At 50.7% G+C, this 22,329-nt stretch overlaps 1 protein-coding gene across 1 annotated transcript in view; it reads left to right on the forward strand.

Annotated features, from left to right (window-relative positions):
• MAPKAPK3 (MAPK activated protein kinase 3) overlaps positions 1-21,563 on the forward strand; it is a 29,579-nt gene extending 8,016 nt beyond the window's left edge. The window contains exons 3-11 of the mRNA XM_056129351.1: positions 13,703-13,842; positions 15,459-15,523; positions 15,930-16,009; positions 18,059-18,182; positions 19,359-19,434; positions 19,680-19,804; positions 20,328-20,413; positions 20,658-20,738; positions 21,328-21,563. Coding sequence (XP_055985326.1) covers positions 13,703-13,842; positions 15,459-15,523; positions 15,930-16,009; positions 18,059-18,182; positions 19,359-19,434; positions 19,680-19,804; positions 20,328-20,413; positions 20,658-20,738; positions 21,328-21,480 — 930 coding nt within the window. The 3' untranslated portion in view covers positions 21,481-21,563. The remainder of the gene's footprint in view (positions 1-13,702; positions 13,843-15,458; positions 15,524-15,929; positions 16,010-18,058; positions 18,183-19,358; positions 19,435-19,679; positions 19,805-20,327; positions 20,414-20,657; positions 20,739-21,327) is intronic.
• Positions 21,564-22,329: the final 766 nt, after the last annotated feature.

Raw genomic sequence — 22,329 nt, forward strand, 5'->3', positions numbered from 1 at the left:
GAGATGCCCCTCAGTGCTGCCAGACTGCCAGTTTCTTCTCCCAAAGGATAAGACCTTCCTCTCTCCAGTCTCCCCTTCCTTATGGCTCTGGCTCTAGGGCAGGATCAGAGACTAGGAAAGTTCCCCAGATGCTGGCTAAGTGTTGGGGCCTTGGAGTGTGAGGGGGCCAGGGGACAAGGGAGCCCAGAACTGGTGTCCCGCCTCTCCAGGGAGAGGCCTGAGCAAAGTGATGGCTGCCCGCAAGGGAAGTTGCAGGATGGGGACGGAGCCATGGGAAGTGGAGAGATGTGGAAATGGTGGCTTTGGGAAGAATGGCTCTGTGGGATGAGGGCATAGTGTCAGGATTCCCTGAGCTCTCTGTACCCTGCCTCTGACGATGGTTTATGGGGGTCCCTCTGCCCCACAAGCTCCATGTCTTACTCCTTTGTCTTCTTTGTGATGTCTCCTCCAGGGAGTGATAGACTGGCTGCCATTCTGGGAGCTGGAAGTGTGGGACGCCTCTCCACAGAGCTGCCATAGGGGCGTTCCACAACACTCATGAGCCCGGCCACGGCTCTTCTGGCCTGCGCACCCTTTGCTTAAGAAAGGTGTCCCTAGCCTCCCGTGACTCTGTGCTACCTGTGTGGGTGTCACTGGGGCATAGTAGGTGAGCTGGACACAGACTCTGAGGCTGAGGTGTGGTCTCCTCAGGAGGAGGAGCCACTGAAAGAAGATCTTTCCGAGATTAGAATAAAACGCTTGTATTTGCTAAAATCTTCCAATCATATGATGAAAATGTCCTATTTTTACACTGTCATAGAAGAAACACAACCAGGGAATGTTTCTCCAATTATGTAGCTAATTTTGACAGAAAAAGCCCTATTTTCCACTCTAAGAAGTTAAAGGGGAATAACAGAAGCTGAACGCTCTGAGAGGCACTCAGGGGCACACAGGGCACGTGTGTAGCCTTACCCTGGCCTCTGCATGAGGGCTACATGTGGGAAGAGTGTTGGGCTCTGGCCCCACTCACTTATGTACCTTTTAAAAATTACAATTTTAAAATGGAATCACCATGAATCAGAGTTACAAAGTTATTCATGATTGAGTCTTAGGCTTGAAATGTTCTAACACCAATCCTCTCGCCAGTTCCACTTCCCTCCACTAATGTCCTGTGTTTCCTTCTTGCCTCCCCCAGCCAGGCTCTATGGCAGGTTCTTTTTTTCTTTTTTTTCTTTTTGTGGTTTATAATAGTATTGCTGATAGGGCATCATACGTATCACTTTACCTCCTTTTATCCAATTCTTGTCCTAAGTGACTACTTCTCTCTAACATTTTTGTAGTGTTACCATCACTACAAAAATGACCTAAACCACGCCCCCCCACCCTCACACCACCTTAATGGCAAACTTCCTACTAAGAACCTGTTCTCCTGCTCTTCGTTTCTATTGCCTTTGGGCATCAGTTATTCTCCTACTGTGTCTCTTTATATTCTGCATATGAGTGATATCATTCTGTGTCTGTCCCTTTCCCTCTGATTAACTTTACTCAGCATGGTACTCTCAGACCCATCCATGTATGCAAATTGCATGACTTCATCTTTTCTTAGAGCTGAGTAGTATTCTACTGAATAAATGTACCATAGCTTCTTTATCCAGTTATCTGCTCTTGGACACTTGGATTATTTCCAGATTTTGGCTATTGTGAATAGTGCTGCAATGAACGTAGGAAAGTAAATGTCTTCTCTGTATCATGTTTTTGGGGTAAATTCTCAGAAATTGAATTACTGGGTCCTTCAGAAGCTCAATCTCTAGTGTTTTGAGGAATGTCTGTATAGTCTTCCCAAAAGGCTAGACCAATCGACTGTCCCACAAGCAATGAGTGAGGGTCTCTTCTTCCCTCCCTATCCCCCATACATTCCAACACTAGTTGTTCTTTTGTTCTTTTTGGTCTCTGGCTTAAGGGAGAGTTAGTGCTCTCAGGGCCTTGCTTCCCACTGGTAAAGAAGTGCTTATGGTTCCACACATGCCTGCCCTTAGGGAGGAGAATGCAGGCCCATCGCACGGAGGAGAGTCTGGGGCTCAGGAAGGTCAGGATCTGTAGGGCCTTACAAACACTTTACAGTAGGGAGCATTGTTCAGCAGGATGTATGGAGGATTAGAGCTTATGAAACTATCTGCTCCCTGCGGAAGTTGGGCCACTGTGGGCAACAGGGATATGTCTCCTGCAGTGCACCAGAGCTGAGAGCTGGTTTATTCTCCTGGTCCCTGGGTCTCTTTTAGCTCTGCTTCCCTCTCCAGTGTCCCTTCCTTGAACTTGAGTTCAGTACTTTCTCCCTACCCTGGAGGCTCAAAGCCTTTCATAGGAAAATAGGATCCCACAGATTCTTGATTGGTATTTATAAAGCCCAGTCTGACCCTGCCTCTCTCAGGACCTGAGACCGTATCCTGTGACCTGCTGGGCCAGGTGGAGTAGCATTTGTGGGGTCCCAAGGCTGCCTCTGTACTTACCCAAGTTTTAGAACAGGAAAGTCACTTAAGGGCCAGACTCAGGAGAATCTTGAAGCCAAGCATCCCTAAGTAAACCTTGAAGGTCATTTTCATGGATAATTCAGTAACCTCTCAGTAGACTCAGGATGCATTTGGCACAGGTTTGATCTGAGTTCTTTGTTTTCATTCCATCCTCATGGCCCCCTAGGGACATTTTCTGCATTCCCAGAATGTGCCAATAAAACTCAGAGAGGTTGAAGGGCCTGCCCAAAGCCACAGGTGGGTGGGGACTAGGGCTGGCCTCTGCGTTGGCATCTTGGTCTGTGTGACCCAAAGTCCTGTGGCCACTGCTGGATCTATACATGTACCAAGGCCAGGACATCCTACTCCCAACCCAGCCCTGGCTATATTCATTGGCAGGTTGTCCCTCTCCTTCACTGCCTGGGAATGCACCTTGGTTTCTTTCTGGAAGGTTCTCTTTATCCCTACCCTGTATCCCCTACCCTCGCTCCCAGACCTGATATTTTTGCCTCCAATCCCAGGTTGTCTGGGACTGGTGGAAGAAGATTGAAGGAATCTTATGTCCCTGAGATATCAGTTTCAAAATGTGTTCTGGCCCCCCTTGTCTGCAGGCCTTCCCAGGATGACAGTGGGCTGGGAGCACAGCTGCTCAATCTCCTCCTAGGGTTCTGACGAAAAGTGGTTAGTGAGGCTCCCAACCTACCTGCTGTGCCTTACTCCACCAATACCAGGGAAGCAGGTGTCCTGGATCAGCTCAGAAGGGAAGCAGCTGTTTGGGGTTATTCTTGTTCCTGAATTCTCTTTGGAGAGCTGGACTCCCCCAGCTTGCCTGCTCTGAAAAGAATGTTGGGAAGAAGCACCAAGACCACTTCCCTAGAGCTCTATGTCCTTATCAAGCACCCCAGTGAGAAGTAACTCACCCACAAACCCCCAAATCCTTGAGGCCAGAGTGCCTCTGGCAGGAGTCTGACCCCCAGGCAGACATTTGCAGGAGTCAGGAAGAATTGTGTGGCTTAGGCGCCCTCCTGGACCTGAGGGCTGGATCTTGGTTCCCAAAGGACTCCTCGGCTTGGTGTGGGCCCACATGTGAACCATGTGACCTGGAGAAGCCATAAGTCCTCTCTAAGCTGCCATCCCTTTATCTGAAAATGGTGGCTGTTGGAAGGCAGTAGCTAATTGGTATAATTTGCCTGATGCACAGCAGGAACTCAGTGAGCAGGCTCCGTTGTTGCAATAACCCCCCAGTGGTAGATCTTGGCCTGGACTTACAGTGTCGTGCCAGATTCCGGGAGACCTTTTATTTATTTTATTTTATTATTTATTTATTTATTTATTTATTTATATTTTGGGTCACACCCAGTGGTGCTCAGGGCTTATTCCTGGTTCTGAGCTCAGGGATCACTTGGGGGACTATATGGGGAGCTGGAGAATGAACCCAGGTGGGATGTGTGCAAGGCAGGCACCCTACCCTCTGTACTGTCGCTCTAGCTACAGATTCTGGAGGCTTGACTGGGCCTTCCCACTTTGCCATGAGGAATGCTACACCAAACCCCACAACTGTACAGATGAGAGGCTATGCAGCTGTCCTCATGGCCCCCAGAGTCTAGAAGTCAGTTGATCTGGATTCAGACTTGTCTCTGAGCCAGCCCAGGGACTTTTGGCAAGTCACTTAGCCTCTCAGAGTCAGTTTCTCCACAGGAGAAGAATGTGTTACTTCTTCCTGAGGGAGCATGTTTGATGTAGCATCTGGGATTCAGTCCTGAGGCCAGCACAGCTCTGGCCTAGCACCAGAGGGGGACACTACCTTGGACCTCATGCCAGCAGTTCTGAACATATAGCTGGGGCCTGGGCATGGTGGGGGCGGCTATGTGTGAGTGGTGTCAGATCTCCCTGGAGCATCGCCTCTGAGGAGGGAGAGGTAAATGGACAGCATGAGATGAAGGACAGGATCTGGTCAGACCTTAATGAAGTGAGCTTTGATCTGGCGCGATGCCCACTAATCCATAGCTGCAAAATTGGTTCCATTAGCTCCCTTAATGAGCTACAAAAGCTGGAAAATGAGTGTGTGAGAGAATAATGGCACATGTCTGAGGTTCTAATTTGAAACTGTGGCTAAAAACTAAGATTTGACACTTCCGGCAGCTCTCCAAATAGCACCAGTGCTCCTGTGGCGAGCTAAGGGCTGAAGGCAGTGAGGCAGGGGCTGGCTCTATTGGAAGATATCAAGGCTTGAAGGAGATTCCTGCTTCTCAGGCCCAGAACTCCAGTTTTGTCTACAGCAATCCATCCCTGACATCTGCTTCCAGAGGCAAGGCTGAGCCTTTGGCCTCTGTTCTGAGGGGACAGAGAAACCAGCCAAGGCCTCCGGTGAACCTGCCTCTTGGCAACTCCTGGCCATAGCAGGATGGTCTTCACACCAGTCATCAAATGATTCTTTCTATACTTGTAGTATCTCAAAAAAAAATAGAGCAATGTCCCTAGGGGAAAACAGTCCCAAGTATTACAGGACAGGAAGCCTGAAGGGATCTTAGTAAGGCTGGGTTGAAAATGCTTGTCAAAGAGGGACTGGAGTAGCTTCAGACTTCTTTTTCTCATTTTCAGCCTTCTTCTGTAGAGATGAGGTTCCTTAAAATGGAGCAGTTGGGAGGCAGGAACTATAATACAGGGGGTTGGGCATTTGCCTTACATGCAGCTGACCTGGGTTTGATTCCCTGCGGCCCAAAAACAAAAGCATAAATAGTTGGGGGCCAGAGAAACAGTACTGAGGTTAAGGTGCTTGCCTTACATGTGACCAACTTGGGTTCAATCTCAGATTCCATATATGGACTCTGGACACTGTTGGGTGTGGTGCCCTCCTGCCAAATCTTTTTTTTTTTAATGAAATAGCACATAAGAGCTATAGAATCCGTGTTTTTCTATAACATAGCATTCTGTTTGGTTTTGCTGCCTGAGTGTTTGGCATTGAGCACAGGCACTGCAGCTTAAACATCCGGCCAGAAATGTCTCTGGCCAGCATTCTGGCCTGCCCTGCTCAAGGCTGGGGTTAGAACCCTGCTCTCACAAGGTGTAGCCATCATAGTCCTTGCCTCTCTCCTGTGGCACAGAGCAAACTGGGAACCCCAGGAAGTCAGAACCCTGATGATGCTTCGTCTCACACTGCTGGATGGAGAGCCACACTGCAGAGCCTCTGGATGGGCTGAGTTCTTATGGCAAATCCATCTAGACTTATTGGAGTCTTGGCATTGTTTGCAAAATTACTGCTGAAGATGTTGCCAGAATGTTATACTTTTCCTTCATGTAAGGTCTGAAACAAAACTCCTTTTAAAATATATGATTTTGAAGTTTTTTTTAAAGTATAATCTATACCATACCCTTTTATTTTATTATTATTTTTTATTAGTGAAACACCATGAGATACAGTTGTAGACTTACAAACTGTTGTGCTTGGGTTTCAGTTATACAATGATTGAGTACCCATCCCTCCACCAGTGCCCATTCTCCACCACCACTGATCCCAGAAGCCCTTCCCCCCCCCGCCCCCCCCCCGCCCCACCTTTGTGGCAGGGCATTCCCTTTTGCTCTTTCCTTTAGGGTGTTGTGCTTTGCAATAGAGGTATTGAGTCGCCATTGTGTTCGGTCTGTAGTCTACTTTCAACACACATCCCATGTGAATTCTCCAAACATCCTTTACTTGGTTTTCCCTTCCCTTTCTGAGCTACCTTTTCCCCCAGCATGTGCTGCCAGCTTCCAAGCCATGGAGCTAGTCTTGAAGTTTTTTCCATGAATGTCTCTGTGTCCCTTCATGGTGTGATAAAATCAGCAGAGCTGACCTAATTTCCTTCCTCCCTCCCTTCCTTCCTTCCTTCCTTCCTTCCTTCCTTCCTTCCTTCCTCCTTCCTCTCTTTCTTTCTTTCTCTCTCTTTCTTTCTTTCTTTCTTTCTTTCTTTCTTTCTTTCTTTCTTTCTTTCTTTTTTGTGAAGGGGGGGGCAAACAACACCTGGCAGTGCTTGGGGGTCTTTCCCAATGGGACTTGGAGGAGTAGGTGGTGGCAGGGATCTAAACCTAGTATGTCCTTTGAGCCATCTTCCCAGCCCCCTCATTTTCTTCTTTATGGAGATTCCCAGGAAGTTTAGGATTAAAAGCTCCATTTCTGGTACATTTTATCTTTCTCTTCATTCTATTTTAATTAATTAATATTTGGTATTTGGGCTATACCTGGCAATGCTCTGGGGTTATTCTTGGCTCTGCACTAAGGAATCATTCCTGACAGACTCAGGGAACTATATGAGATGCCAAGGATTATATCAGATTGGTCCTATACAAGGCTGTACTATTTCTCTAGCCCCCATTCTCTTCATCCTAAAGAAACCCTGGTGTATGTGTGTGTGTCTGTGTGTGTGTGTGTTTGGATTTTGGTCCACATCCAGCAGTGCTCAGGGATCACTTCTGGTGGAGCTTGGGGGACCATCTAGGGTGCCAGGGATTGAACCTAGGTTGGACAAGTGCAAGGCAAGCACCCTACCCACTGTACTATCTTTCCAGCCCCTGATGTGTGTTTTATTTGACTTCTGTCACACATTAAAATTCAAAGATGCCAGAAATCCTTTGGTCAGTGAGCAGGGCATGTATGGAGTTGCCTGTAGGATAGTTAGATGAACTAGATCTCTGGCCTCCGGAGGTTCCCTTTGCTTTGGGACTGGTATTACTTAGGCTGTGGGCTCTATGAAATTCAGCATTCATATTTCTTAAATTGCTACTGCCTCAAAGGAGAGAGAGAGAGGATAAGTCAGCTCTCTTCCCCCGGAAGGAGTGGGTGTCCCAGAAGAGGCCAGGCTGCAGACTAATTGGCTGGGAGTGATGAGGGGGAGGCTGCCTGACCAGGCTGTTGGCCTTGGGACTTTGCATGTGTTTGAGGCAGATGGAGATACTATGAACACTTTAACATGAGCCGGGCTTGTAGGTGGGCATGTCAGCCTTCCTGGACTGGGAGGTGCCTGGGGAAGGGTGTCAGGTTCCCAGGGCCGTGTCCTTACAGAATAGCTGCAGCAGCCGAGCTCTATCTGATGCTCAGAGAAGGCAGGCAGTGTGCCTTTGGAGGTCGGCCCAACGTGTTCTGACTAGGTCTCGGCGGGAGAGGAGGTCTGAGTGGAGGGATATGGACCTGCTCTACTCCTTCGGCAATGCAAACATAGGAAGAGGGGTGGCAGCCAACCTCCTCGGTCTTTCTTGTGTACCCTTCCTTCTGCCATAGTTTTCTGTAACTGACTCCAGAGAAGTTAGAAAATACAGAAGGAAAGAATGGACAGACAAAAGGGGGTTCCTACACCCTCAGAGGAAGCCTGCCTCGCAAAGGCTGGAGACACATGCTTGCTCACCTCTCCCAGGCTCAGCACACACTCCCACCACCCCCATACTTCCTATACCCATCCACACCCATGCACACACCCCTCCACATACATGTACCCATATTCCCCTGCATCCACACCCCCACACATGCCCCTGCTCACACACACATACCTCTGCCTCTATGCTCACATTTATTTCAGAACAAGTTTCCCGAGTCTTGTGTAAAATGTGGTTTTGGCCAGTGCCTCTCTATCTGGGAGCCACCCCCTCCTCTCATTTCCCCTTAGGGAGGAGGGTTGTCTGGATCCTCTTTCAAAAGCCCTGCTCTCCCTGTTTCAGCCTTGCCATCGTCCATCCTGGTGGCCCCAGGGCAATGACTTCATCCCAGGAGTCTGTCCTCAATCTGTAAATTGGGCCTGAGGTCCCCTCCCTGTTTGCCTCACTGGGTGGCACTCTTGGCATTCCCATGAGATAAGGGAAAGGAAAGTGTTTTGTAAACTGAAAATTGTTTTCCAGATAGGCAAGTGCTTCTGTTGTTTTCCTAGTTCCTGAACTCAAGAATTCCTCCACCTCTGTGAAAACCCTCTGGTGGGTGGGAAGGGAGGGGACACAGCTCAGAGGCTGTGGGGTGGCCTGGCAGGTTCCAGGGCTCTCCTTCCGACTGGTGTTGTGGGAGTGGCACCAGGCTTAGGGCCATGCCATCTGTTTGGTGTCATGGCCCTCAGTCTTTGCTGGGGTATATTGGTGGGGCTCCCAGGGGTCTCTGCTTCTGGCCTTGAATTCTGTGGGTTGCTACGAGAATTTGGCAAAGAAGAGTGAGGGGAAAAGGGAGAGGTCAAAAACCACTTCCTCAAAGCCTGAGGCTCACACAGTGTAATGTGTTCAAGGAATCAAATTGCCTTCAAGGTGATTTGTCTAGCTCGAGTTCAGGTCCCACTTCAGTACAGCCTGGAGCCCACTCCCTTTGGAGAATCCCATGCTGTATGTGTGAGACTTGATTCGGCACCAGCAAGAGTCATAGAGTGTCCCTTAGGTCATAAATAGACCCTCCTGCTTGGGTGAATCCCTGCACCCCTCCTGTAATGTAGCGTGGGAGTGAGGCAAGGGTGGGAGTTTGTGAGTTCTCATATCTGTTCCTCCCTGTTGTGACTGGGGACCAAAGTACCATGTGGTTCCTGATGGATTCAAGGGACTGAAGCTCATGGAAATCTGGGAGCAGCTCCATGGAGTAGTGATGTGGACGAGAGTGATTTTTAGGGAACCCCGCTCCAGATGCCGCCTCACCCCATCTAATTCCAGCCTGCAGGTAAACTTGGGGAGAGCAGAGCCCCAGAAAAGCAAGGTCTAACTCAAAGTCACACCAAGGATGGGAATTGAAACTGGTCAATTATGTGACTGCCCCCAGATCACTCATGTCCTTATGTCCTTATGCAGGCCTGTGCTGAGTCCCTGCTGGAAGGAGGGGCCCTTGCTTGGGGACATGTCTTTGTGGTAGATAATACAAATATGTACTGGCCAGAATGTTAGCTCTGGCCTATGGACTGCAGCAGTCAGGATGAGTTCCTTAGAAGAGGAGATAAAGTCTGGCTCTCCAGAGTGGTGGATGAGGGATCCCGTGGGGAGCAGGTTTGACCAGGTTGTCATGTTTCATTTGTTGAGTCTTCCTGGGACTTCCTCAATTTAATCTTATTCTGGCCTCATGATGGGCTTATCTCCCTTGCCCTTTATACACTTTTCCATTACAGATGCAGATATTATCTGAGCTTGTGTACCAACTCCTGGACCCTAGTCCTGGAACTCTGCTTAGGGGGACAGCTGAATGATCTGGGAGCAGTCATTTTCTCTCTCTGTGCCTCAGTTTCTTAGTTAAAGAATGGTGGTTGTGAGGGGTCAGGGAAGTTGCTTGAGTGGTAGAGCACATGCTTAGAATGTGCAAAGTCCTCAGTGTGATCCCTAGCATCGCTTGGCACCCTAGTACCATCAGGCGAAGCCCTGGTGGTCTCTAGCACTGCCACCCCTGAGACTATAGCACTGGGCTCAAGGACCAAGTTGTTAAGCTGCATTGCTAGCTGAGGGTCCCTGGGAGTGACCCTGGTACACACCTCCTTCCCAGTGCTGTGTGTGGCCCCTATTAAAAAATATGAATGCTGATAAGAACGTCCTCTGCTGCTAATATTTATCAAGTGCTCAGCACAAAGCCAGCACATTGAAAATACAATATCTATATATGTGTGTTTGCTTGAAGAGTTATCAAAGGAACAAGCTAATTGTAGGTTTTGAGCAAGCACTGCACGGGAGGGAAATGGGTGATGACGTGAGAGCTTTCTGGGGAGCTGGAAATGTTTTCTGTCTTGGTTGGGGGGGTGACTGTGGGGGTGTTAAAACTCTTGAGCTGAGTCAAAACTTAGACCTGTGCAGCTTCCTGTATAGAAAGTGCCCCTCAGTGAATACCAAGATCATAAACAGACAAGTCAAGGGTGAGGGAGAGTGAGGGCCCCTTGAGGGCCTTTTGAGACAGGCTAGCTTGGAAGACTTGTGAGAGAAGGTGAAAGAGGAGGAAGCGATGGGGTAGAAAGATGAGGAAACTGAGGCTCTCAAAAGGTTTGGGGACACATTTCTGGTCAACAGGAGGGATCGAGAATGACAACCCAGAGATTGCTTGGCAACTGGACCAATCTTCCCTGCTAGGGACCGGTGGGGCTCTTGTGTTTCCTGAGGGCAGCCCTTTCCTGCCCCTGTGCCTGTTCCCGGGGTCCTGGCACTCAGAGAAGGGCTATTTTAATCTGCGTGAGAAATGTTCCTAAATATGGACTGTGTGTTGTGGGAGGCACTGCAAGGCTCCAGCTCAGGGTGGTGCCACCTGCTCCTCCACTTCAGCTAAGCCCAGGGCGCAGGCCCAGCCATAGGCCCCGTGGCCCCTCCTCCACCATCTCCTCTCCCTTCCACTCTTTCGGGCTCCCTCCAGCCCCTCGCACATCTCCAGATCCCTTTTGCTCAGAAGCTCATTGGTTTCTGCTTGAGCCAGCCACCATACTGACCAGCCCAGCCTATACCCCTTAAGCTGCTTTCAGCCTGAGGGGAGGTCCAGAGACAAAAACCACTGGGGAAGATGCTGGGAGGACTATCCAGAGGAGGAAGCATCTGAACTGAGCCCAGAATATTCCTCCAAAAAAAAAATTGGACCTGATGGAGAAGGAGGCAGGGCAAAAGCACATGTGACCTCAGCATAGGGATTTGAGACTGTGGTTTCTTTAGGACCGGAATGTATCATCTGGCCAGAGCAGAAGGAGGTTTGGTCGTCCAATGTGACAGAAAATGAATTGGAAGAGAAAGGAAAGCTCTGAATACCAAAGGAGGAGGTAGTCATTATCTGGAGGAGGGCGGTAGTGGAATGTGTGTGTGTGTGTGTGTGTGTGTGTGTGTGTGTGTGTGTGTGTGTGTGTGATTTAAAGTAGGGGAGAACAAAAGAGCCAGAGGGGAAAGTGTAACTGAAACCCCCAGAAAAAGCCAGGCAGGAGGCCGCTGGGGTAGGCTGGAGGAGTGGGCGGAGGGCTGAGGAGGCCGAGGGAGAATATTGCATCTTGGTTGAAGATTGGGCTGGAATCACTGCAGCACGCAAGGGGCCAGGCTTGAGAATGATTGAGACTGCCCCAGTGTTGTGAGCAGGAGGCCACTACTCAGGGGCATGTGGGCATGGAACTGAGGGGTTCCTGGGAGGCAGAGGCAGCAGAAGCTGGCACTATAGGTTCAGGTTTGGGGTGTATGTCCACAACAGCCTCTGTGCACACGCCCAGCTTGGCCTGGATGATCAAAGAGGAGTCCCTAAGTTTGGGGGCTCACCCAGCTTCTCACATTCCCAGGCTAGGGTGGAACAACTCCAGAGCAGAGGATCAGCCAAGGGGCAGCCGATGTGAAATTCATGCCTTCCTCTCCCATCTCTGAGACTGTGTTTCTCAGCCTTTTCCCAACTGTGGCCCCCTTCTGACTTTTCCCTTAAAGGTCCCATTACCCCTTGTCCCTGGCCTAGATTTCCTAGTGGACACCCTAATCTCATGGCCCCCCATTTATCTATCTTTCACTTCTGTTCCTCTTGGAATATCCTGGGTCTCCTATTGAGAAATAACATTGCTCTAAGACACTGGCCTGCCCTGGTTTACTTTTGCCTTGAGAACGTGGCCCCAGAGCCACCCTCAAATTGTGCTTGGCATTCCCCATCCACAGAGGAGGAGTACCAGGCTAGGGCAGCCTGGGGTCCAGCAGGTGCTGACAGGATGGGGCTGACTCGAGCCTCAGTGTTGGGCATCAGCCATCTTGGTCCACAGCCAGAGGAAACAAATGTACAAATGTGTTTGGGCCTCAGCTGAATGGCGCTCTCTCTCTCTCTCTCTCTCTCTCTCTCTCTCTCTCTCTCTCTCTCTCTTCTCTCTCTCTCTCTCATGTATGTGATTGTGTGTGCATGTATGTGTGTCTGTGATTGTGTGTGCATATATGTGTGTGTGATTGTGAGTGATTGTGTGTGTGTGTGTGTGTGTGTGTGTGTGGTAGGGAGATGGCTCATTTCTGCTTTCCCCCATTTTCAGATTACTTACCTCCTCCTGCGTGCTGATTTCTCCACCTACACACCACCTCCTCCAGGCAGGACACTGCAGGGCCTCGCTCATTCCTGGGACTGGCCATATGGTGGGCAGCCATAGACCAGGGCGGAGTAAACCTGTGCCAGGATCATCCTGAGGCCGCCCACCTGTTGCCTGCTTTGCTGTGATGCATCCTGTGTTGGGGTGGGGGTGTGGGTGTGGCAGTGGTGATGGGGTGCTCTGATGACTCCATTCCACAGACTTCTGGGGTTGTGAGGGTTTTTCTGAGTCATGGGAAGAATTTAGTCCCCAAACGGTTTCACTCCTTCAGGCTATCATCTGAACTGGGGTCCTCCCTGGGCCCAGACTCTGCCTCTCTGTCCACACCCCTTATGCTAAGGGCTATATGCCTGGGCAGTGGTGCCTCCCTGAGACTGTCACCTCCCTTCAGCAAGGAGGTGGCATATGGTTCCGCCCTGCATGGCAGCCCCAGAGAGGATGCAGAATCCCCCAGGAGCTGGGCTTTGACTGGTATCCCTGCCCGGACAGCTCACATTAGAAGCAGTTTGCTTGATAGTGACAGTTTCCTTCCTGTCCTCGCTCCTGGAGAGGTAAAGTTTTCACCTGCTGGCGTGTAGCCTTGACTTCATCTTTTCCAGGCCTAGTGACCTGGAGGTCTTTGGTGACAGGAAGTCTCTCCTTACCTCAGCAACGTCCTGGCCCTGCTGTATACTAACTGCGGGGCCTCCTGTCATGTCAGCACCCCTTTCCATGTGTCTCTGCCCCTCTGTGTCAGAGAGGGACTGGACCAGGGTTCCTTATGTGATAGGTGCCATCCTGTGCCATCCTTACATGCGCCATTCGCAAACCTGGCCACCACTGTGTCACCCCACTGTAAGACTGGGGTTCAAAGGGTGTGTGGTCTCTGGCCTGAATGTGGGATTTGATGACAAAGCCCAGTCAATTCCCAATTCTCTTGTGCCCCTCAAGAAGGGCAGTAGGGGCTTCTCTAGCCTCTGGAAACAGCCAGCTGTCAGCCACCTCCAAGACCTCCCCGGGTCATCAAACTGTGTGAGGCTGCCCACCCCCGCCTACCACATCCCCCTATCAGGTGCAGAGGCTTATAGAGCCTCAGTTGGAGAGATAGCCAAACTCAGCTCTTGTAAGCTGTGTCATCTCAGGGAGGTCACAGACCTCTTTAAGCTTCTTCTGTGATCTTGTGAGGGCAGGGACATTGGGTGGCCACAGGAGTGAGTTCAGAGTGAGCCTGACATGCCTGTGCCCACCCACCCTCAGCTCCTGTATGACAGTCCCAAGGCCCGGCAGGAGGTAGAGCACCACTGGCAGGCCTCAAATGGCCCCCACATCGTGCGCATCCTTGATGTGTATGAGAACATGCATCACAACAAGCGCTGTCTCCTCATCGTCATGGAATGGTATGTCGGGTCACCCGCCTGGGCCCCTCGTTGGGACTCCTGGGCCTCTGGCTTCTGGGCACTCTTCTTCTCTAGGCCCTCTCTGTTCTTCTTTATTTTGGGGGGCGGGAGTGAGGGGAGGACTCCTAAGGGGTGCTCAGGAGGTCCAGGGGCCCCTCCAAGAGGGCCAGCAGTGGCCCTCTCAGCTCTTCAGCTAGCTGCTCCAAGAGATGTGCCAGCCCAAGGGCCAGAGTGGGGGCCTTGTAGGTCCTGCTCTCGGGGTTACGCTGCATTCCCACAGGGTGACAACATTCCGGTGCTGGGATGTGGCTTCCTGGCTGTGCTTTACCTTCTGTAAGGAGCAGGGAGGGAGACAGAGGAGGCCGTCACGCCCTGAATGTGGAGGTGGGGAGGTCTGGGAGACACAGGACATTCATAGACACCCTCCCGCCCCCCCCCCCCCCCCCCCCCCGCCAGCACCACTGCATCTTTCACCAGGGGCCTTTCCCACCAGCCCCATGGCCCAGCCAACATATTTCCAGCCCGTGGGCTTTGGCTTTCAACCCTCCCTCTCTGCCTTTTAAGTCTCCCTTACTCCTGGGCTCGCCAGCCCTTTAGACAGATTTGAAGTTCAGATTCTGACTCTGTTGCCCAGTAGCTACGTGACCTGGGCAGCTGTTAACCTCTCTGAATCTGTATTCTTGTGTAAAATGTAGAGGCAGATCTTCACAAAGCATCTACCCCTTGCCTGGCCCCTTTGTTTTTCTTTTTCTTTTTTTTTTTTAAATTTTTATTAGTGAAATACCATTAGGAACAGTTGTAGACTTACAAATTTTTGTGCTTGGATTTCAGTTATACAGTGATCCAGTACCCATCCCTCCACCAATGCCCATTCTCCATCATTTACATTTTTAAAAAAATTTTTTTGTTAGTGAATCACCATGAGGTACAGTTGTAGATTTACAAATTTTTGTGTTTGGGTTTCAGTTATACAATGATCAAACACCCATCTCTCTACCAGTGCCCATTTTCCACCACCAGGGGTCTCAGTATCCCTCCTACCCCTCATCCCCCCATGCCACCCTGCCTCTGTGGCAGGGTATTCCCTTTTTCTCTCTCTCCTTTTGGCCTGGCCCCTTTCTTAGGGACTCCATGTGTGTTCTTTTTTTCAGTCTTCAGAGATCTGTGACATTGGTGTTATAATCCACATCTTACAAAGAGGAAGGCTGAGGCACAGAGAGGCCAAGGCACCAGTCCAGGGCCACACAGGAAAGCACTCCAAGGGGTTCACCCAGAGTATATGGTGGCTGGTGCTTAGAACACTGTGGCCCTGATGATAATTGGGATCTTAATCCATGTTTGGGAAAACTGAGAAATTGAACAGGGGTGGAACTGCCCAAGCCTTATCCCAGTGCGATAACATGGGCTCCCTGGCAGGATCTAAGTCCCCTCTCCTAGTTCCAAGATCTCAGTGAAGCCCATCCAATCCAGTAGCCCACCAGGCACTAGGCTCTGCAGGGCACAAGAAGGTCGAGAGTGATTGTTTTCAGGGGAAGAACAACATGTTCTGTGGCCCCTGCTATGGGCCAGGGGTATGACGCCGATTCCAGCTTGATTCCTGCTTCCTTCTCTTACAGCATGGAAGGTGGTGAGTTGTTCAGCAGAATCCAGGAACGTGGGGACCAGGCATTCACTGAGAGAGGTATGTTCATGCAGCTGGGCCAGTGCAAAAAATGGGCTGGACTGGATGGTTTTGCTCTGAAATGTCAGGCAAGGTGCCAGTCCTCTGTCTCAGTGTCCTCGAGGCCAGAGAGGCATTGACAGAGCATCTTCCTCCACATTGCTCTGTGACAGTTGAGGTCTCAAGCATTCTTGGCACCAACCAGCAGTTGATCTGGGGAGAGATAGTCTAGGTCTGAGGAAGGAAGTCCAGGTGGGCTGGGGGTGCCCCCGCAGTGGCTAGAATGCCTAGGGTTAGAGGATGGCACAGGGACTCTGGGGGACGGGAGTGCTACCCTCTGTTGTGATAGCCTAAGGAGGACAGTTAGTGTGGGGGCCCCAGGCTCTGACCTTTGACTGGCATCACTGTCCTCATCCATTCGATGCAGAAGCTGCAGAGATCATGAGAGATATTGGCACCGCCATCCAGTTCCTGCACAGCCAGAACATCGCCCACCGAGATGTCAAGGTGAGGCTCCAGTACCTGGGCTGGATTCAGCCAAGTGCCTTGGTGGGCATTTAGATCCTAGACAGACTCTTCTCTGCCTCTTCGCTGATGAGCCTAACATCCTCATTCCACTCTAGCCTCAAGGGTCTCCTGTTTCTTCTGAATTCTGTTTCTTCTGAATTACTCCACATAGCAAGAAGAGTAGCCAAGTGCTGACCTCCAGCCACTAAGCCCTGACAAGTACCTAGTTTAATCCTTACCCAGCCTTGTAACTGGTAGCTTTACTCATTTTACAGATAAGTAGAGTGAGGCTCAGAGAGATTAATTTTCTTGCCCAGGGCTATGCAGCTGCTGTGCTGGGATTTGTTCATTCATTTGTTTACTGTTTCAGCAAGGATTTTTGTGAACAATAATATGCCTGGCCTTAGGCAGGAACTCCCTGGCATAGTTGGGGCTTCAGTGTGGGAATGGCCATAGTTTCAACAAAAGAGGGCCTCTAATGCCAGCATATGAAGAACCATAAACTGGGCACTGGAGTTAGGAGCAGAGTAGTCCCAGTGAGGGATGTTTGCTTCTTCAGTCAATGGACTTGAGAGACATTCTAGAGATTTGACTATTGAAATTTCTTATCAAGAAAGAATGGGGTCTTAGGGTCAGTAGTGAAATGCCATCCAGTACAGCCTTATATGCACTTATACCCATACATGTGAACCCACACACTCACACATGCACTTATATCTACTTTTGTGCACATTCATGCACACTCATGCATGCGCTTGTACTAATGCCTGTGCCACCCACGCTCACAGATGACCTCATACCTATTCATGCACACACACAAACACTTATCCATGCTCTTTTCCTTACACATGCTCATGCACTCCTACTCTCACATGTGTACACACACACTCACACATGCACTTGCATGCTCACTTGTGCACACACATGTGCCAGCAACCATAGGAGAAGAGTCTGCACTACCTGGGTCCACTGCCCCAGGCGAAGAGCCTGATACTGAACTCTCCTTCACCCCTTTGCTTATTCTCATCTGAAACAGACAGAAGGTTCAGCTGCTGCATTGTTCTTCCCTCTGGCTGAGGACTTCCCAAGTCATATCTTTAGCTGTAACTGCCAGAAACATCTTCTGAGTCCTGGTTTTACTTTGGTTGTCATTTCCTTTAGTCTCAAGGGCAGAGAAGTCTTCTGCAGGGAAATAAGCTTGTACAGACTAAACCTACTTTCCTGGTTTTATACCAGTCCAAAGTCAGATGGTCTCAAATAGAATCTGAGAAATAACTTTCACTAGCTCCACATTGAAACTTCATCTAACAGCTCATCTTCTTGCCCATTCCTGATTGGGGATCCTTCCTGCTCCTCTCCATGGGCTTAGGTCCTGCTCATTCATTAAGAACTAGCCTCAGAGCTGCCTTGTCCATGAGGGCTCCACTGCCCATCCCTCTCCAATCCTCTTTCTGCTCAATAACCAGCAAGAACAGCCCCTCTGTAGCTCTTTGGCCTCAGAAGAGACTTTCTTGAGCACCCTCAGGTGGGCCTATCTATCCTGCTGGTTCGTGTGGGCAGGCTATGTATTTGACACTCATGTGACTAGTGGGCAGCCAACCTCCCCACCAACCCCCCATTTTGGCATTTCCTAGCAATTGCAAATTTGGTTCCTGCCCTGTACTCACAGCTATACTTGGTTATCACTACTTGACTGAAAGCCTCATTTTCACCTTCATCTTCTCCATATTTGACCCATGTGGTTGGTAGCCAAGGTCCAGGTCTTTTTTTTGACTTTTGTTTTTGATCTGGGGTCATACTTGGTGGTAGCCAGTGGCTATTCCCAGCTCAGAGGAGTGTTTCTGGCAATGTCTGTGAGACCATGTGACACAGTGCTAGGGATGGTACCCAGGACTCTGAGCCCCCACCCCTACCCAGCCCAGGCATTGTTCATGAGATAGACCTGATTCCCATGTTCTGGGGCAAGTGAGAGAGGAATCTGGCTAAAGATCACTTTGGGTGATCTACATGATGCTTGACTCCAGACAATGCTTTCTTTTCCTTGTCCAGCCTGAAAACCTGCTCTACACCTCAAAGGAGAGAGATGCAGTACTCAAGCTCACTGACTTTGGTTTTGCCAAGGAGACCACCCAAAATGCTCTGCGGACGCCCTGCTACACTCCTTATTATGTGGGTGAGTTGTTGAGGATATGGTTGTTGCACCGGGCCCTGCTGTGGGTTGCAGAAGTCAAAGGGTTAAAGCCCGGTGAGGAGGGTAGGGGAGGATTCTGTCTGTGTGCAGGCAGTGATGTGGGGGGAGGAGGGGGCAGGCGGAGGCTGCAAAAATATTCTCCCAAACTTGAGCTTCTGCTTTTGAAAATAGATCCAGGAAAATTTTGGCTGTGGCCTGCGAGCTGAGTGACATCACAGCAGCTCTAAATATATATGTGATAAAAGGCTGCCGTCAGCTCGGGATGGAGCCAGCCGTGCTGGTTTTCCTCCAACTCTTATCTTCCTGGATTCATATTCAGAAAGTGGGCAGGTCTTTCCTCCTACATTTGGGGGATACAGGGCACCAGCCCCCCTGCCGCAGGGGAGAGGCTACCTTAGGCCAGGGTCTGAGTAGCACCTGGGGTGTGCACATACTCCTGCTTTCTGGAAAGGTTCCCTGTTCCCCTGTGAAGGGAAGTCCGCAGATCTGGAGATCCTGGCGGAAAGTGCCTTACCTAAAAGGGGGGTGATAACTCACCTCACTGAGGTTTTGTCTCCCTTAGGAGAGAGAGGCCTTTCAAGAAAACTGCTTAAGAGGTGGGGAGTCCCAGAGGTGACTGAGTGGCATTCTATTTGCCAGGATGTTTCTACAGTAATTTGACAGAGAAATCTGGGAAATTTTTTGACTACCCCTTAGATGGGAAGAGGTCAAGACCCTAGGGGATGGTGGACAAGCTTGCATGAGCCCTAGAACCCCTGAGACCACCTCTGCCTCCTGCTGGGCAAGCTGTGCATTCAGGGCGGCAGGGTAGCCCCATCAGCCAGACTCTGACTCCTTCTTTTTCTTCCCTCCCGACTGAGGAGAGGGAAAGGCTGAGGCCAGCCTTGAGAGCGACTCAGGGCCCAAAGGACTCAGGGGACCCACCCTCCTCTCAGCTGTGCCTTCAAGCAGAGCTATTTTTTCCCCCTTTGGGAGCTGGCTTCCTTCCTCAACTTCACACACAGGCTGCCTTCCCCGAAGGTGCCAGACACCAGTCTGCACTGCCCCTCCCCCGCCTCTCCGCTTGGCACCTGCTCCCCACCTTGCCCTGGCTCAGACTCCCACCAGGGCTCCAAGATCCTGGGGCTGAGAGCCCTTCTGTGCCCTCTGCCCTGGTAGCCCCCGAGGTGCTGGGTCCAGAGAAGTATGACAAGTCATGCGACATGTGGTCCCTGGGCGTCATCATGTACATACTGTGAGTACCCCCACCTCCAGCTCAAATTCTCCTTCCTGTTTGTGTCCTCAGTACCCTACACATATTGGGGTGGGACTTGAGTGGCCCCCACTCAGGAAGGCTGTCCTCTGCCCAAGCTGTCCTGGACATGTCTCAGAATCCAGAAGATACTGTCATTGCCATGGAGTCAGGGACTTGGGGAAGAGAAGGCACCCACGTTGGCACTGCCCCCAACCCTGTGCCCAATGACCTCCATCCTCCCCCAGCCTGTGTGGCTTCCCACCCTTCTACTCCAACACGGGCCAAGCCATATCCCCAGGGATGAAGAAGAGGATCCGTCTGGGCCAATATGGCTTTCCACATCCTGAATGGTCGGAGGTCTCTGAGGATGGTGAGTGAACCCACGCTTTCAAGACAGGGCCCCTTCAGCCTCATTTTGGGCACACCAGTGGTGTCAAACCTACCTGGGTTCAAATTCTGGCTCCCTCACATCTCAGCTGTGATACCAGAGACAAGTCACTGAACTTTCTTTGTTTTAATTTTCCATTTTGTTTTGGGGCCACACCCAGCAGTTCTCAAGGTCTATTCATGGCTCAGTGCTTGTGGTAACTCCAGCAGTGCTTGGGAGACCACGCAGTGCTGGGGATTGAACTTGGACCTTCTGCATGCTACATTTGTGCTCCAGCCCACTGAGCTTTCTGCTTGGCCCTTACTTAACCTTCCTGAACCTTAATCTGTTCTGTGTTTCTTCATGAATTACTGTAAACACAGTGGTTTGACCCAAACGGTTATTAGTCTCTGTGGGGTAGGGTGCTCAAGCAGTTACCACACCCACAGGGCCTCTGGTTCACAGAGAAATGAGGGGGAACTGCTCTGAGAAACTCTGCAACCTCTTTTTCTCCTTTCTTTCCTAGCCAAGCAGCTGATCCGCCTCTTGCTAAAGACAGATCCCACCGAGAGACTAAACATCATACAGTTCATGAACCATCCCTGGATCAACGTGAGTATCTGATGCTGCTGTTGGGGCCTCAGATCACTGGCCTGAGCAGGTTCTGGAGGAGCTGCTAGGAGCTACAGATATGAGGGCATGCCCTGCCTACAACCTGACTTTGCCACTTCTCCTGTCTGACTCTTTCACTCTTTTCCCCATCTAAGACTAAAAGAAAGGGGTTGTGGTGGGGGAGGGGTGCAAGTTGTTCCAGATGTCTGCAGGTTCTAATACGTGGACTTGGAACTCCTTCCAGCAATCCATGGTGGTGCCACAGACCCCACTCCACACGGCCCGAGTGCTGCAGGAGGACAAAGAACACTGGGATGATGTCAAGGTGGGTGCACTAGACCTCAGTCTTCCTGTAGATCCCAGGTTTGAGATTAAGGGCTGATAGAGTGATGGGTTTCTGGAGCGGAGGCCTTCCTTTGATCCTCCACACATGCCTCAGAGCCTTTGGATGCCCTCATGGCACCAATATCTCACTGTGGCACTTGGAGCACTGATGTCTCCTGGCCCTGTGGGAGCTCAGCTCCTAATTTGCATCCTCAGTGAAAGGGAGTTGTGGGCCGGAGGCTCAGTGAGGAAACATTAACCCCAAGCTTTGGCCATAAATCTCTCTCAAAGCCAGCATTTGGGAGCGTGATCAGCTAGGTGGTCCTGAAAGACTGGGTCTGAGCATTGCAGGATGGTATTCCCTATAGGCCTGATGGGTCTGAGCAGGCAACATTAGTCCAGGCCCCTGTCCTACTTACCCAGATCTCAGGCAGTCATTTTGTCCTTTCTGTGCCTTGTCAGAGAAGTTCAGGGTTATGAGGGTTAGGTGTCACAAAGTCATGGGTCCCCATGCCCATGGACACTGTCGTCACTGAAGGGCTCCCAGGTTTGAGTATGATGACCTATGCCCCCTCTGGCTTCGTCCCCAGGAGGAGATGACCAGTGCCTTGGCAACCATGCGGGTAGACTATGACCAGGTGAAGATCAAGGACCTGAAGACCTCTAATAACCGGCTCCTCAACAAGCGGAGGAAGAAGCAGTCAGGTGGCTCCTTGGCCTCCCAGGGCTGCAGCAACCAGTAGCTTGTGAACTTCAGTGGAGCCTCTCCTTGGCCTGGAGAGCTCCGAGACCCTGAGTGGAGGGTCCAGGGCTTTTTTTTAAAAAAAAAAAACCAAAAAGGTTATTTTGTTGTGTTTAACTTATCCCTTGGGTCTTCAGGGTGTGGGACCCTGCCCCAAGCCCTCAGAGCCCCAGCCAGAAGGGCTCAAAGCATACAAGTGGGAGACCCACTTACTGCAGTTCTACACCTTTGACCAGAGGCTGAATGTTGGCAGCTCTGTCCACCTGTGGCCATCCTGGTCACTGGGAAGTCAGAGTAACCTCCCTCCCACTATAGGGTGGGCAGCTGGGCCTGGCCTTGGGAAAGGCATCAGACATTGGTTGCTATGGTAACCAGAAAGGCGTGTTGCCATCTCCGAATGCCAAGTGAGTGAGCTGAGGATGGAGAAGGACCATTGAGGTTCTGCCTGTATCTTTGCTGGGAGGCCAGTCTCCTGCACATAACCTGCCCCTCCACCCAGGCCTCAGCCCTCCCCTCTCAGCATGCCTCTCTGTTTTTTCTGAGGTCACAGCATCCAGTCCGTTCACCTCCTTGGGGTGGCACGGTGCTGGTGGTGGTGGGAGCTAAGTTTTTCAAGCCTATCTTGCCGCAGTCTCATCCTTCAGAGCCTGGGAACTCTTCTTCCACAGAGATTCAGCCATTCCCCTTCTATCTTCAATCAGTGTCCTCTCTTTGCTGAGAGTGGAAAGTATTTTTCATCCTTTTTCACGCTGGAAAGTCTTACTGTTATAAAAGCTCACACAGTTCCTCTGTTCTCCCTGCTCCCCTCATTCAGGCAGGAGAGCCCCTCTCCCTGATGTCTGAGCCACAG

The sequence above is a fragment of the Sorex fumeus genome, unplaced genomic scaffold, assembly GCF_029834395.1.
Source record: "Sorex fumeus unplaced genomic scaffold, SorFum_2.1 ptg000072l, whole genome shotgun sequence".
NCBI lineage: Eukaryota > Metazoa > Chordata > Mammalia > Eulipotyphla > Soricidae > Sorex > Sorex fumeus.